The sequence below is a fragment of the Hydractinia symbiolongicarpus genome, chromosome 6 (genome assembly GCF_029227915.1).
Source record: "Hydractinia symbiolongicarpus strain clone_291-10 chromosome 6, HSymV2.1, whole genome shotgun sequence".
NCBI classification, from domain to species: Eukaryota; Metazoa; Cnidaria; class Hydrozoa; order Anthoathecata; family Hydractiniidae; genus Hydractinia; species Hydractinia symbiolongicarpus.
In genome coordinates, this window is record NC_079880.1 from 17155166 (window position 1) to 17171183 (window position 16018).

Here is a 16018-nt window from a genome sequence, read left to right on the forward strand (position 1 = left end):
TGACATATACCTCACCACAGACGTCTTGCTACTAGCAGACGTATTGGAGAGCTTTCGAAGAGTGTGCTTGGATAACTACAAGCTCGATCCTGCCCATGCCTACAGTGCCCCAGGCCTGGCCTGGAAAGCCGCCTTAGAGTATACGGGTGTAAGGCTGGAGCTGCTAACAGATCCTGACATGCTTCTGATGGTTGAAAAGGGTATTAAAGGTGGTATAACCCAGGCCGTACACCAATATGCCAAGGCGAATAACAAATATATGGCTGATAAATATGATCATGATAAAAAGTCATCCTATTTGCAGTACCTTGACGCCAACAATTAATACGGTTGGGCAATGCAGCAGCCCCTTCCAATCCATGGCTTCAAATGGATATCAAATGTAGAGGTAATCAATGAAAAGAAGATCGATAAGCTGGTATCTGATAACAAGCACGGGTACCTCCTGGAGGTCGATTTTGATTACCCGAAGGAGCTGCACGACAAGCACAACGAGCTGCCTTTCCTGCCAAGGCGATATTTTACAAAATATAAATTCGGGAAAGGTGTATTAGACGAGGATGACTGCCTGCTGGATGGTAAAAAATCCAAGATACTGGCTATGCTTCCTACCAAGGAGGTAGGTGCTTGGGGCGATATGCTCACGTGGAGTTTCGATAATCCTGTTTACCTTCCTTTGAAAGGTTCGACGGATCGTCTCGAGTTCATTTTGACGGATGAGTATCACCGCGATAAGAATGTTTCGTTAGTTGGAATTAATATGCACTTGCTCATAGAATAAATGACAAACATTGCTAAGCTTTATCCGAGCTTACCGCCAAGTGCGCCTGAGCAAGAGCCTAATGAAAGTCAGGTCTATCGTTTAAAGAAAATAGAAGAGATTGAACAGTTTCTGCGAAGCGAGGTCAAACAACGTGAAAAGCTGTCGAAAAAATTTGGAATGCATGGTACCTGGATCCATTATATGGACCACGGATTGCTCACCATAAGCGTGATCACATCGGGCGTAGGTATTGGTACTATGCTCTCGGGTATTGGAGTTCCCCTAGCAGTGGCAATGGGCGGGATAGCCATAGCCGTTGGATTGGGACAAGCTGGTCTACGGAACGCTAGGAAGAGGCTAGGTGTCAAGAGTAAGAAGCATGAGAGCATCAGACTACTCGCGGAGACCAAGCTGAATAGTATCGTTGACCTAATCTCTAAAGCTGTGGAGAATGGTGTTATTAGCGACCACGAGTTCAGCTTAATCATGCAGGAAAAGCAAAAGTACATGCTGCTAACGAAGCAGGTTCGACAGGGGGTTAAAAAGATCGTGGAGACGATAAATGAGCAAGAGCGACAGCAGCTTGTGGCACAAGGCAGACGGGAAGCCAGCGACGAACTTATGAAAAAACTACAGTCTGTACAGCATGTAAGCGGTATTTAGATAATTCATCAGCGTATTCATAATCTAATGTATTGTTTAATACATTAGACAACACCAATCACTTCACCGGTAGTAGCATCAACCATGTTATCTCCATCGTAAATTATTGTTCGTTTCTGTTTTGTCTCGAGGCCTCTGATGTACTCATCGAGTATTTTCATAGCTGTGATTTCTAGACATGGCTTGCAATGAGGCCTAAGAGTTTGCGTTGAAACATCTCTATATTATATCTTATTAATCGCAGATATAAGATCAGCTCTCTTAAGGGTTGAATACCCACGAATGCCCAATTCCCTGGCTTCTTTTTTCAAATCATTCATTTATTATACATCTGAATCAAAGTGTCGTGTCCTGGATTGTTGCACCGGTTTATACTTCAACTCTTCTAGCATAACCTGCAGATAGTTCCTATTCCCTTGCCGATAGATACTTGATAGCTTTAAAATGCAGATGCAGTCGCAGGGCTGCTTCAGTGGTAATGTTTGATCATGAAAATCAGTATTAATCTCCCTATTCCATTCCTTTACTTTGGTACTAACATTGCCTTTTTTAACTGGAGGGGTAGTGAATTCACTACCATATATTTTCTCAAACCATGTCAATATACTTTGGTATTTCTGAAGCCATTCTGGATGATTGTGTAAGTTAAATGACATCGTAAGTGGGGAACTCTCATCATATCGAGATGCTCCATTGCTATATAGCCCCCCTGGTGTTCTGATTAGTAGGGCGGTAATTCTATTATCATTTTTGTAACCTATCGCAAATCTATCATCCTTGCCTTTATTGACTTGTATTGGATCGCTAAGTACAATGTTTTCGATCTTTATATCAAAGATGTTAAATGCATCTAGGTTGCTATAAAAAGTCATTGTTTCAATATCATTTCCATAAAATTTATGAAAAATAGACTCTAACTAGGGGTTTTTACAAGGACAGCACCCACCATTGTACGTGATAAACATCATGTAATGCTACCAACACAGCATTTTCCCGCATATAATTAACCTCCGTCCACACTTGCATCTATCATGTTTATCGAGATCAATTCCACATTCATCACTTTCCTCTTTCATATTTATTTGATAGAACTCTGGTAACTGGGGCTCTGAAACGATCTGGAACATACTCGAACAGACCCGGATTGCGCTGGACTACTCTGATACACATATCCAAGGTCTTGAAGTAATACGGAACATACACGAACATACGGAACATACACAAAAGGGGACATATTTGGAACAAGGCGTAAAAAATAACAATAGATCCAGATCAACTTGTTGATAAGTTGGTAGCTTTTGTTTTATATGTTCGCTGTTTTATATGAGACATCCACACAAGGCTTCTGATATCATAGCTATGGATGAGACTCCTGTATGGGCAGATATCGTTTCTTCTAAAACAGTGGAAGGTTAGGGAAAAAGACAATGACCGTAAAAACAACTGGTCATGAGAAATCTCGCGTTTCTGTGTGCCTTGCAGCAAAGGCTGATGGCAGTGAGACAGCCGCAATGGATAACCTCATGCAACAGAAAAATAGGATAATTGGCTAGCGGAAGAAGGAATTTAAAAGCTCACTGCTGGGCGAAACTTAAAACTTCCACCCGACGTACAATCGGAAAATGGATCCTGAAGGCGTGGGAAAAAATTACTCCTGAAACTATCAAAACCTCTTTTAAGTAATGTGCACTGAACCTTGCGACAGACGGGTAAGAAGACGATCGTATTCACTCCTTTAAGGACACGGGAAAGCGGGAAAGGACATTTTAAAAAGCCAGCTTTTAATTTTAACTGAGGAAGATACTGATCCATTCCAAATAGATGAAAATGACGTTGTCACAGCAACACCCGAATTAGATGTTCGTTTAAAGTAAAAAGAAAGAAATGAAATAACACATTTTACATGTTTTTATTTTGGTAAAGTTAATAAGCTCCCCTGCTTAAATAACCGCCCCTGCCGAATAAGCGTCCCCTCTTTAAACATAAAAATTTTAAATAAGTGCCCCGGGCGCTTACTTCGTCATTTACGGTATACTAACTTATCTACTCCGAACAATTTCTTGTAGTCTCTTTTTTCTCTATTTTTTACAGTTTGTCAGACTCTCTTTCAAGGATACACACAATACTACCCAGAAAAAGCTCACAATGGCAGACAAGCAACCCCAAACTACTGAAAATCTAAGTTTTACCAGAATACAATGTTTGTGTCAGCTGTCTGTCTGAACAGCAGTCTCATGGAAAACAAAAATTTTTTGGTTGTTGTGAAGCTGACTCAAATTTCGAGGCGGATACAAATAGAATCCTATACTCAGATAACTTCCGTACATAAGTACAACGGCATCATAGAAATGACACACAAATACAAACAATGTTACAGGAATCTTGGTCTCATAATTTTGTAACACCATTATAAGAAATATAATTTACCACCCACCAAGAATTTTAATGGCGGAATCTGACATACCACACCAGGCTGCCACTGTACGAAACTTTGTATTCAGTTCACAAGGGTTTTTGAGATTAATATATAAAAAGGCTGATACGTAATTTCGTCACTACTAGACAGCACAAACAAAGACTTTGTCTGGCACTCCGAAACATTAGGCATTGTCTGACGACCTTGACTGGACATAAGTCTCCTCCAACGTTAGCCAGTCGGATTTTGATTTCCTGCCTAAAAAAGTCTGTTTTGGATGGTTTGATAAACAAGTTGGCAATTGAAACAACAACAAAGCATGGGTTTTATTTAAAAATTTACAGTGGTATCGCAATAATGATTGTCTATGACTGATAATACCTGTATGCAAATTATATAAAAATTTGATGACAATGGCTAGTATTTTGTTTTAAAATGGACGTAACAATAAGTGCCACATAAATTTTTAGGTATTGTCCTAATATATAATGGGGAGTCGCTGCTGCTGAAATATTGTTGCCACAAATTTTGTCTAATGGGGTGACACAAGGCGTTGGGCGCTGGAACGCAAATTTGGACCTGGCTTCTGTGACCTGCTGGAGCTACAAGTTACGGGATGTTCCTGCATTCCTAATCCAAATGACTTAGTATCCCATAATCACCGATTTGCCAAAAAGAATTTTGCACATATAGTCCATAGCTTGTTATCACTTCTATCACAAAACATCTTAAAATTCAGTATTTCTTTCACATTCCTTTAGATTGTCATATCGTCTTCTTTCAAATTTTCTTGTGATGTCTTCCCATTTGTACTATAAGAATCTACAAAAAAAATGTTATTCAAGTTTTTTAGTCTACTTAGACCATCTGTGTTTAAAGATATAGTCCATACTTTACTTCTTGCGATTTTATACATTCATTAACCTGTCTTGACAATTCCTTCTTAAAGATAACAGTTTACGCAACATAGCTTTATTACAAGGTGAGAAGTTGCAATAAGTAAATACAAGCCTGCCAATGCTTTATCAAAACGTTCTATTATAATTGCATTGTTAGCATTCGTGATGTGGTCCAGTTTCTGCGTAACGCGGTAAAGAAAAATCTTATCCCTTTTCTGACTTTGATGATTTGTTTGATTCAAAGTGTTTGGAGACTGGGAATTTAAAGGTTGCCTCCGACGTTATAACAAGTTAATCTTAATCGAAAGAAACCATTAAAACATTATAGAAAAAAGTATTATTTTATGAGTTACTTACAAAATAAAAGCATAAACAGGATTTACTTATTCCATGTTTTCATAAAACCTTGTGCTTCGACCGCCATTATTGCAGCATTAAAAACACGCTTCAAAATCTTGATAAAAACATCAGGATACCGCCTGACGTCACAAGAGCCAAAACCACAGACTGTCTGGCAGCTTAAAAACGACGAAGCGATATTTCTATATGAAATTAATTATTAAGAAGTTGTTCCGCTATCACAATTATAATTAGCTTTAAAGGTTGCCTCCGACGTTATAACAAGTTCATCTTAACCGAAAGAAACCATTAAAACATTATAGAAAAAAGTATTATTTAATGATTTACTTGCAAAATAAAAGCATAAACACGATTTACTTATTCCATGTTTTCATAAAACCTTGTGCTTCGACCACCATCATTGCAGCATTAAAAACACGCTTCAAAATCTTGAAAAAAACATCAGGATACCTCCTGACGTCACAAGAGCCAAAACCACATCGTCTTTGCAGCATGAAAACGACGAAGCGAGATTTCTATATGAAATTAATTATTAAGAAGTTGTTCCGTTATCACAATTCTAATTAGCTTTAAAAATATTTTCTTTTTCATATTGTAAACATGTTTTTTGATTGGGTGTCCCTACTCTCCAGTGGAGGATTCGAAGTATCGTATAAGAAAGGATGTTGTGTGGGTAAAGGGATGACCTAAGAAACAAGGGCTTCATCAGACGCACAGGCCTTGTTTCTTATACCGCTTTCTGCTCGGGTAGTGAAATTGATCCGTGATAGAATCAAAACAACCCAACCTGGCGTAAGCGGTCAGTCATTACAAAGGGTCTGTTTATAACGAAAGGGTTACCTCTAAATAATTCTTTCTAGATTTGTTTGTTGACCATGCTTAACAGATTTGGTTAGTGATTGATAACAAACCACAAAAGATTATTAGCGAGGTGAAAAGGAAAGGGAAAAAAATGTACTGCCTTGTTGCTAAAGAAGTGATTTTATGGGCAAATATAATTGGTAGGTGAAAGGCACCTGTAATTGCCGTCCGGGAAAAAAACGAGCCTTCATTACCCCTGCCGAAAGGCCCTGTAGAGAGAATATTTTTGAAAACTCAATTAAATACTCACGAATGACATCATTTTGTTTTACTTTTTATTTTATGTAATTTGTACATATTATTTTTTATTTTTTTTTAATTTTTTTTAATTAAGTTAAAATACATTTTCGGCATCATGGAAAACCCATGTTAACTCATTTTCAGGAACTAAACGCCCTTCCATATATTCTGTGTATACCCCGTCAAGCTCTGGATAAGCATCACGAATTTTTGTCTCTGCACATGACGGGATGACCCTTTGCACAGATTTGCCAAGTCTGTTGTGAACCTACCACGTGAACTGTCGGTAAGAAGCATAGCAATATGTTCTAAAAGAAAAATGTTAACCTGAAATATCAAACTTATGTTCTTATAAACCATATTTCTATAAACAGCTTGTTTTGACTGGAACAACATCTACTTACTTATTGGAAACGTCATTTCTTAGAGGAAGATATGTCGATTCTCTATCATACATCCAACCAAAGCAGTCCAGAGATTTCCTTTCTAAAACAATAGGGTCGAAATCTTCGTGATTGACTATACAGTTTATTTCTAAAGAATATATTTTTAATAACTTAATAATCAGCATATAATGTTTCGTATATCCCGCTAAAAAGTACACACCTTGTAGGTTATATATATGACTTGATTCCAGTTTGTGACAGCAAAAACATTCAGTTTCAGTGCTCATTTGACGGCAATTGTTGCATTTACACCACGATGTAGCGTCAAGGTTAATCCTTAATTCTGCTATTTCCCCATCGCTATCACTGTCATATGTCACCCACGATGAGTCTGACAAATCCCCCCTACGTTTAGGTTCAAACTGGAAGCCAAGTACAACGTTAGAACATTCTGATTCCGACTCATCCGAAGAAGACATAATTATTACAGTACTTAACAAACGTGTTGCTTTTAAAAGAAAACAAATAATTCTGCATTAAGCAAACAACAAAATTTTTTTCTATCGTTATGAATCATCTATATCTCATAAATATTTAATACTTCGAAACATATCAACAAGGCATTCTAAACACGAATTAGTCAGTAGAATATATCACCGTGAGGCATCCTATAATTCTTTGGTCCTTGTGACGTCAATTATGCAGCCATTATGAATTTCAAAGTTCGAAAAGAAGCGTGAGCATGATAAAGCTGCATGAAGTGAGGTAGCTCAAAATTTGAAAGTTTATTTACAATTATTTGCTGTACTAAACTTTTCTGTAAAAAACGAATGTTATTTTCTTAAATACTTATATGAATAGAACTTAATTAGGTAGCATCATTAAAATGTCGGAGGGAACCTTTAAGGAAGGACAGCTAATAATAAATTAGTAAATCCATATACAAATTTTGTCCTAAATTTATGGTATCTCACAATCAAAACAGGAAATTTTATCATAAAAAGCCTAAAATAAGACAGTAATTAACTATAAGAGTACCCTGGTTTATTTAGGCATTCAATAACAGTGCAAAAACATTTGAAAAAAACGTTTATATATTTGTACAGCCCGTAACATCGGTATGAACCTAATGAAAACTGATCAGTGAAGCATAACAAATTAAATCTTGTACCTCACTTTCTGCATGTTCACCTGTTTTTTATTTGTTCAGAATATGAAGAAAAATATCCGATTTTTAAATTGGGTAGGTAATATTTATCATTTTTGAATCCAGTTCAATTAATTGTAAAATGGTTTACATGTAGTATGGAAAGTTATAAAAATGTTTCAGTTCGTCGAATGCTGGATTTAGAATTTTCTTTGCGATACTTTTAAGTACACAGTTGTACCTGGTGTGAAATCAATGCGTGCTCGTGATAAACTGTTAATTCAAGCAGTTCCATGATGAGACACTATTACAATGTACTGCTTGTTCTTTTTCTCTCCTGCCATCTCTGCAGGTGTAGTAACTCAACAAAGACGATGCATAATCAAACTCTAGAAGAAATTAAAACTCACGGTGGTACGAAACACTCAGATCCGCATTCTAAGAAAAAACATAAAAAAGTAAAATATAACCTTTCAAATGTTTTTAACCAATTGCAACCAGATACATATGAACCTTCGCAAAACACTTCAGCAAATAGAAACACGACAAAGAAATTTGATATTTTACAACAGGTTTATAGTCGATTAGCTGCTAATAGAGGAAGGCCAAGTAATGACATAATTAATCTTCCAGGTGCTATTCATGTGTACGGACCACCTCCCAAACACAAAATGGGAGCACCACAGCTACCCGAAGCTGCGGAGCCATTTCGTGTTGTGGCAACGCCACACTTAAACAAAATCAACCCCTTTAATAGCGCAGGTAGTTTTATGCAACAGAGGTTTAATTATCACAGAAAAATGCCTTTTCATTACTTTCAAAATAGAAGACCTTACGTTTTTAACACAAGACCGGAACATATGTATATGCCATATACGCATCATTATCACAGGGAAGAGTTTCATCCGTTTATGTCATCAAGAGGAACGTCAAATATACCAGAAAACAGAATTTTTCACGAAATGCAGCAGCCAGATCAAACTTTTAATAACAATATGATAAGTCCAATACAAACACCAGTATATAATAGGGCAATGAATGAAGGCGTTCAAAATTTTATAGGAAGGCAGGATTTGAAAGACATTTCTGAATTTGATGGTCACAGAGAACCTCATGAATTCACAGAGGGTCCGAGTATGATACAAGGAGGTTTAATGGGCAGAGAAATAAGTCCTATGGTAGTTACAGGGCCAACCGAAAGAAATATAAATTTGCACGAACCTAATATTATACCTATACAGCAACAGATATATAATCCAGGTCCGGAACATCACCGATTTGAGCCCGGACAAGAATTAACTGTTGGTCCTCAGCAAGAATTCACCAGTAAAACAACGGACCATTTTTATCCTAAACCGAAAACATACGAGATGCAAAATCCAGGTGTTATAACAAGCCCTGAGGAAGAAAATCAATTTGTTCCGTCTTCGTCTAAAGATATACAAGGTAACATTGATGTTCAAAGTCAAACTGGCCAAAGTAACGATATAATATATCAAGATGGGATTGATCAACAGCCAGTACAACACGTGTTTCATAACCATCATCAAGTCACCAAGCACCATCACTATTGTAAGTAGATCGTTTCTCTGCAAGAAAAGCTTCAGCAGTTCTTTTATTATTTTAATTTCTTTAAAACATACTTTTAAAAAATCTTAATTGGTTCTCAAGATTTTTGACTTACAACTTTTGATAATTATGCTAATTAATGCATGAGATCATATATTTGATATAAATGAAGTGCTGTCTTAAGGATTAATAAGTTATATGTGGTGTTTAAATATCTTTTTACCAATCCATTGATATTTTGAACAGATACTAATAATAACATATGGTTAACCTAATTATCATTCATACCAGCAATTTCTCAGCATCTAACTTATGATGTCATAATTCTGCATAATTAGCTAAAGTTTCAAGGCTTATATCTCGAAAAAATAAAGATTTTTCCAAAAGGTAAAAAGATTCATAGACAACTTTTAAAGCTTTTTCATATTAAACCATTATGTTTTTTTACAAGCTTAAACCGTAGCGCAGATCTACCTTGAAAAATAAGCAACTGCAAGCACAATCATTTCATCGTAAGGAGCTTTTTGTTTTGCACTAAGTTGCACTAAGTGAAGTTCGCGAATTATGAAACAATTTCTCCGATTATATTTTCTGATAGACGAAGGAACCGCGCCTTTCTTTATTTTAAGAATTAAAACCACAAATAGTATGTCATTCACTGGACTTTGGTATACTACCTATGCACCGCTTGTGATACCTTGGCAAGACTTTAAGACTGTTACAAATGCATCCAACAATTATTATTCGTGTTGGACGGAATTTTCTAATTTGTATCAGAGCCGATACTATAATGTTCTAATAAACTCCTAATAAACGCCTATTAAATTTCGTTCTCTAAAAAACGTTCCCTTCATCAGTTTAGAGGGGCGATTATCAGAATCTTTCTGACCCAAGCTATTTGTGTGTTAAAATTATTAGGAAAATATAGGTATGTCAAAAAATGAATATTTGAATTTCATAGTTTGTTAAGAAACGCCAAATCCTTAATTAACGCTCCAATAAGCCTCCCATTAAAATATTCTTAATATGAATTGAGTGCACGTTCAGAATATGAATTTTTGTACGCTGATGTTCCAGGGAAGGGTTAATCAGGGATACATTTTGTACTTAACTCGGTTGAAAAAAATATATTGGATGTAACTGTACTTAGATGAATAAAACCTGAAAATTTGGCTTGATGAAGCATAAAATATTGGTCGAAAATTTTGGTCAAGAGAAAAATTCATTCCTCTAACATCGAAAGTTTGCAATGGTGGATGCATCAAGTTCAGGTCCCGTGAGGAGGAGCCACGGGGACGGAGGAGCAACCAAGGTGATGTATAAGGAGTCAGCATGGTTGGGTCATACACCATAGACATTCTATAATGTCAGAGGACTTACCCGCCTCTTTTAAACTTTTATTACTTTTATTTTTCATAATAAAATTGAAAAAAAATATAGTGACAATTTTAATAATATATAAACACACATCATATTGGCAATAGGGCAACCTATAACTTATATATGACTAACTTATCTAAAATTAATTTTAAATAATTAACAGCATAACAGTGATCCTGATGTCTCAACAAAAAAAAATTATCAGGCAAACCTCTCACCCAGTGTTGACAGTTATGTAATTACGAGGTCCTTTACTACGGGTATATTGGTGGTTACTGATGCATTTATTACTCATTCAAATAAACTTTTAAAATGTGCTTATACGAAACAACAAGCACATCCTGAAATTAGGGTTTAAAAAGAAGGGTCATAATAATTCAAAAGACGTTACCATAACCAGCATATTGTTGAAAATGATCGTTGCGCTTCTCGTTAACACTTTACCCTGATTAGTTTTTCTGTGAAAATTCTGCATTTGGTAGTTCGAAACTGTTTATTCACTTTAGTTCCTCCATGAACATAAAAAAGTATCTGAACAAGTAGGCGATTTAGCACCAAAAGATCTCGTCGTAAACACTGAACATGTGTCACGCCATTTAAATGTTTTGATATACATATTTTTTTTGGCTATTCTGCTTTGTCTTGTTATTTTAATAACAATATTTTAGTAAAAGCACGCTGCTACCCAAACCCCTGCAGAAACTCTGGAACATGCACTGCACTTGAGCATGGGTATGAATGTACGTGCAGTATTGGTTTCAAAGGTGTTCACTGTGAAGGTATTTCTGCTTTTATGGACAACCATCACTTCGAAATAATGTAGAATATTTATTCGTATGATTACTTTATTTCATGTTATTGCACTATCTGTTCAAAAATATCAATCTTTATGAAACCAGAACTTTTCCATCGGACAAGAAAGATTTGCATCAGGAAATTGGGTGAGACAAGAGATTAGGTGACATAAAATCGGAAATCAATCCTATTAAAAGAAATAATCGAGAAAGGAAAGGCACTTAAGCGAGGGGCGGGCACTTAAGCGATGAATTACGATCACATTTAGCATAATTTTAAATTTGTGAACAAAGTTGTAGCGACAGAGATAAGTCTTTAAAATTGTGAATGCTATTTTATCATTGTGCATTTGTAGAAATTAATCCTTGTCAACCGAATCCATGCAAAAATGGCGGATATTGTTATGAGACAGGAGAAGGGTATAAATGCACTTGCATAAAAGGATATAAAGGAGAATATTGCGAATGTAAGTAGCAATTCTTTTTTCGAACGTCATGATATAATTAAGGTACATTATCAACTAAGCTCCTTCACTTTATCCATTCTTCTTTATTAATCTTTGTTTATTAGTTCTTGACAGATGTCATCCCAGTCCATGTCACAACGGTGGCAAGTGTGTTGAAGTTGAGGATGATTTTCACTGCTCATGTCCAGCTTCTTTCAGAGGACGATATTGTGAAGGTAATATTACTTTTGTTCTGTAAATTTTTTTGACATCTCTGTTGCATAATTAGAGAAAAACAAACTTCAAAATTAAGAGCAGCTTTTTAGTGTCAAAAAGGCCAATTTTTTTTCAATATTGTTTTAACTGTCATAGTACAAATACAAATGTTACCTAGTTATAACATTCAACTTGTCACGTCTAAAGGCTGGTTGTCACTACCGTCTTAACCCTATTCGGTCCGGGGGGGGGGCGGATTCCGCCCCCCCCCCTGATGGTTTTTTTTTAATAACTCCTGATTGCTTTCTTATATGGCTATGTTACTTACTGAGTTTCAACATTTATCTATTAGACACCTGCATGCTAAATTTTTAGGTCCCATACCTTTCAGAGGCTTTGATATTGGCCATTACTCGAAAGTACCCCTAAAATCTCTATGAAATCTTTATAATGGGGAAAATATAATAACTCCTGTTAGAAATATCCTTAGAACTTGAAACTTGCAACACAACTTTGTTTCATCAAGAAAAATCATTTTGAATAATTTTGACACGTGACTAATGCGATTTCCTGATTTTTTCGGATTTTACCCGAAAATCGGAAAAAACGGATTTTTGGGCAATTTTTGGCAATTTTTTATCCGATCCATGTAAAAACCGGAAGATATGTTAAAAAAAATTTATTTAGCTTTCAGAAACTTCAAACAGAATGTAAAGATTCGCTCTAGAACAAAAGTAATTATATTTTAAGCAGATAGTGGCATTTTAAACAAATTTCAAGCTTCTAATGACGTCACAGAAAATGTGCTGACGCAAGCAAAAATTTATTGCCGCCATTTTGTTCCTTTTATGACGTACTATAAGTGTGCCAAGTTTGATTCAATTTGAACAATCCTATGAAAAGTTATTGAGGGGGGGGGGGGGGGGGGGCGGAATCCCCCCCCCCCCCCCCCCCCCCGGTCATAGTATGTTCGAAAAACCCCGAACCGAATAGGGTTAAGGCTTACGTTAAGACGATCTTAAGCCTTAAGACAGTGGTTTACGCTAGTGTGAATCACAAAGTTCGATTTTTCTGTCTTGAGCCTTAAAACAGTGTCTTAAGCGTTAAGATTGATATCAAATTTTTAGCTTGGGACAGGTTTTTTTTTCAAGAAAACAGAACAAAACAGGTGAAAACAAAATGGCGTCGACCAGTTTTCAATAATAGACAGAGAGGTAAGAGAAAGGTGTTAAACAATCATGGACATATATTTCACTGAAATTTTTTAAGCAAGCTTAATTCGTTATTTAACTGTTCAAAAGCTATTCTATTTATAACGGATGTTATTTAATTTTTTGCTATTTGCCTTTGCCGTACATTCAATGCTTTCATTTCGCTTGCCACGTATACTTGCCAAATATATCATCCTCAGTATCCTCTTTTTCTTTTTTTTGTCAATGTTTCAGCCAATTTTTTATATACAGTGATTACTTCCAGAAGTGTTGCTTCCCTCACCTTTTTGTCGTTTATTTTTTATCTACTTTCGGTGCTCAGTGGCTTGCGAGATGAAGGATGGTGTTTTAAATATGAGTGTGTTTGCAGTTCTTATTGTAGAAGAAATTGTTGTAATAGTACTTTGTTGTTTAAAAAATTAACTAGCCTCGTTATCAAGCAATAAACGGATATTCCAAAAGGGTTTATTACCGTCAAAAGGTATTTCTGTAGCCACTTCAGCAGTTGATTCTAGCATTTCAATACCTTCTTTGGCTTAAAAGTTGCATTTGCTCTTTCGTTCATATACAGAATTGTCTAACCAATCGATAAAAATGAAAATTCGAGTTGTGTACCTTCTATGCTAAAACCAACAGTTATCTCTTTTCTGGGTAGTTAAAGGTGTCCTTATCAAAAAAATAATAAATTGATTCCAATTAAAGTTCCTCAGTTACAGCTTCACAAGCTTTGTTACTTTTATTTTATTGTGAAAAGATGGTATAGCTTCTGAAATAGAGAAGGGTATTTTTGCACTGAAAAAGTAAGAGCCTCTTCCATTTTTTTTTTTAGTCTTTAAATGGAATGTTTGGCAAAAATAGTTTTGCAGAAAATTTCTCAATTGAAACTTTTTTTCTTAATTTGAACGTTTTTTTCCTATTTCGAACGTCTTGTTTCATTCAAACACTTAAGACGATCTTAGGGCTTAAGACAAAATATCAAAATTTGTTGATATTTTGTCGTAAGCCTTAAGATAGTTACTTAAAATCTAAAAATTTTTGATATTCGTGTTAAGCCTAAGACGATAAAAAAGAACTAGGCTTACATCGTAATTACTGGGTTAATATTCAATCACATTCCATTTAGGTATGGATTATTGCTCAGGCAAACCTTGTAAGAATGGGGGCAGCTGCATCAACGTGGATGACAAGTATGAATGTGTGTGTGGAGAAAATGCAAAAGGTGAAAATTGTGAAGGTAAGAGATTAATAAAAAGCTTCATTTAAAGATTAGATAAAATGTATTAAGTATTTAGTATGAACTGATTTCTTCTGCATATCAAAATCACATCAAATTAATAATGCCCTAATTATAATAATATAGAAAAATGTCCAACTTCCCCAAAACACGCCCCCTTCCCCCCCAAAATAGACAAAATAAACAAAACAAACAACGACAAAAATTGATTTCCTTTTAATTGAATTATTTTTTGTGTCGTAAAATCGAATAAGAAAACAAAGTACAAAATTAACGAGAAATATTTAAAGAAATATATTCAACTTTTCACGCTTGACTGACCTAATGAATGAGCTACCCAATCAAACTGTTTCAAAACAAACGCCAGTATATATTGAGTATGATAAATTTTGCAAACTAAAAAATATTCAAGAATATGAAAAATAAGAATACATTATACTTTGATTTAATTATGAAGTAAAAAATATAATGAGAAATAAAAGCTCTAAGACCTTTAGCTTGGTTATTATGATGGATGTTCTTGTTGACAATGATATTGTAATACAAGTGTGTGAAATTGATGATGGAAAATAGCCTTTGTGTTCATCTTCTGGAGAGGAATTCTTCTGAATTTTTATACGCGTTTTTCTTTTTTTAATTTCTTCTTTATTTCTTTATTGACTTGTAATCGAGGCTCGTTTTAGTTTTCTGTCAAATCAAAAGTATATAATAGTCTATTTTGTGAACTTAGTAAAAAATGTCTCTGTCTCAATGTACCTATCTTGTATAACTTACACCAGGATAGAAAATATGGACACGTGTCATTGGAAGAGAGATATTAAATAACAAATTAAGAATGGGATTGGATCTGCATGTTGCCATAGTTTTGTTTGCAGTAATTTTTCTGGGTTTGTGTCATGCCAGGCTACATAATCACTCTCGAATTATCCGAAAATATGTAAAACATGACTCGATAGACAGTATACAAAAAGTTGACAAACAGGGGAGAATCCATATTTTTCCACCACCTCTCCATAAAAAGCTAGTACACTCAGTGCCGTATCGAAAGCACGTGTTAAGACATCGGAATAAAGCGAAGAAAAGAGAAAATGTTCATTTCAATCAATACTTGTCCGATTCGGAGATGGAATCGAATCCTACCGAAATACAAAACGAGGAGAATGATGATGAAACAAATGAGTATCACGACAACGAATCGTCACGCACTATAAATATCGTACCAAATGTACACGGTATACGCATTGGTAACATGCGAGGGATCCGTCTAGGCTCGCATTTGCGCAGCATCCACGCACCACCGAATGTAAGGGGTGTTCACATTTCATCAAATACGCATGATGTGACAATTCCAGGCAATACAATTGAAGTTGAGGGACATGAATTGGAGTTTGATGGACATACCTTACATGAGGTGGATGGAAATGGGTTAGATG

The 16018-nt window shown here is 35.6% G+C and overlaps 2 protein-coding genes across 8 annotated transcripts in view; one reads left to right on the top strand and one right to left on the bottom strand.

Moving 5' to 3' along the window:
- Positions 1-4635: 4635 nt before the first annotated feature.
- On the bottom strand, positions 4636-7423 carry LOC130647235 (uncharacterized). 3 transcript variants are annotated; one of them, XR_008982823.1, is made up of 3 exons: positions 6607-7423; positions 5429-6510; positions 4636-4664 (listed from the first exon to the last, which is right to left on the bottom strand). XR_008982823.1 is itself a non-coding variant. In XM_057453020.1 (2 exons), the coding sequence occupies exons 1-2, from the start codon at positions 7065-7067 to the stop codon at positions 6471-6473; spliced, it is 501 nt and encodes a 166-aa protein (XP_057309003.1). In that variant the 5' UTR covers positions 7068-7423; the 3' UTR covers positions 4636-6470. The 3 variants fall into 3 exon arrangements, 1 of the variants encoding a protein (XP_057309003.1); XR_008982824.1 differs by having other exon boundaries at positions 5099-6510; positions 6607-7417; XM_057453020.1 differs by having other exon boundaries at positions 4636-6510.
- Positions 7424-7517: 94 nt separating this feature from the next.
- The window catches only part of LOC130647233 (fibropellin-1-like), a 35072-nt gene continuing 26571 nt past the window's right edge, over positions 7518-16018 (top strand). Inside the window, exons 1-6 of one of the 5 annotated variants that reach the window (XM_057453017.1) lie at positions 7529-7831; positions 7919-9307; positions 11353-11463; positions 11835-11945; positions 12050-12160; positions 14475-14585. In XM_057453017.1, the coding sequence (XP_057309000.1) occupies positions 8029-9307; positions 11353-11463; positions 11835-11945; positions 12050-12160; positions 14475-14585 (1723 nt within the window). In that variant the 5' untranslated portion in view covers positions 7529-7831; positions 7919-8028. Of the gene's footprint in view, positions 9308-11352; positions 11464-11834; positions 11946-12049; positions 12161-14474; positions 14586-16018 lie in introns of all 5 variants that reach the window. The other 4 variants (XR_008982822.1, XM_057453019.1, XM_057453016.1 and 1 more) reach the window with 4 other exon arrangements.

Coding starts and splice junctions, on each gene's coding strand:
- LOC130647235 (XM_057453020.1), bottom strand. CDS start 7,067: ATGTCTTCTTCGGATGAGTCGGAATCAGAATGTTCTAACGTTGTACTT. Junction 6,511..6,606: donor AGAAATGACGTTTCCAATAA/GTAAGTAGATGT, acceptor TTTTTCTTTTAG/AACATATTGCTATGCTTCTT.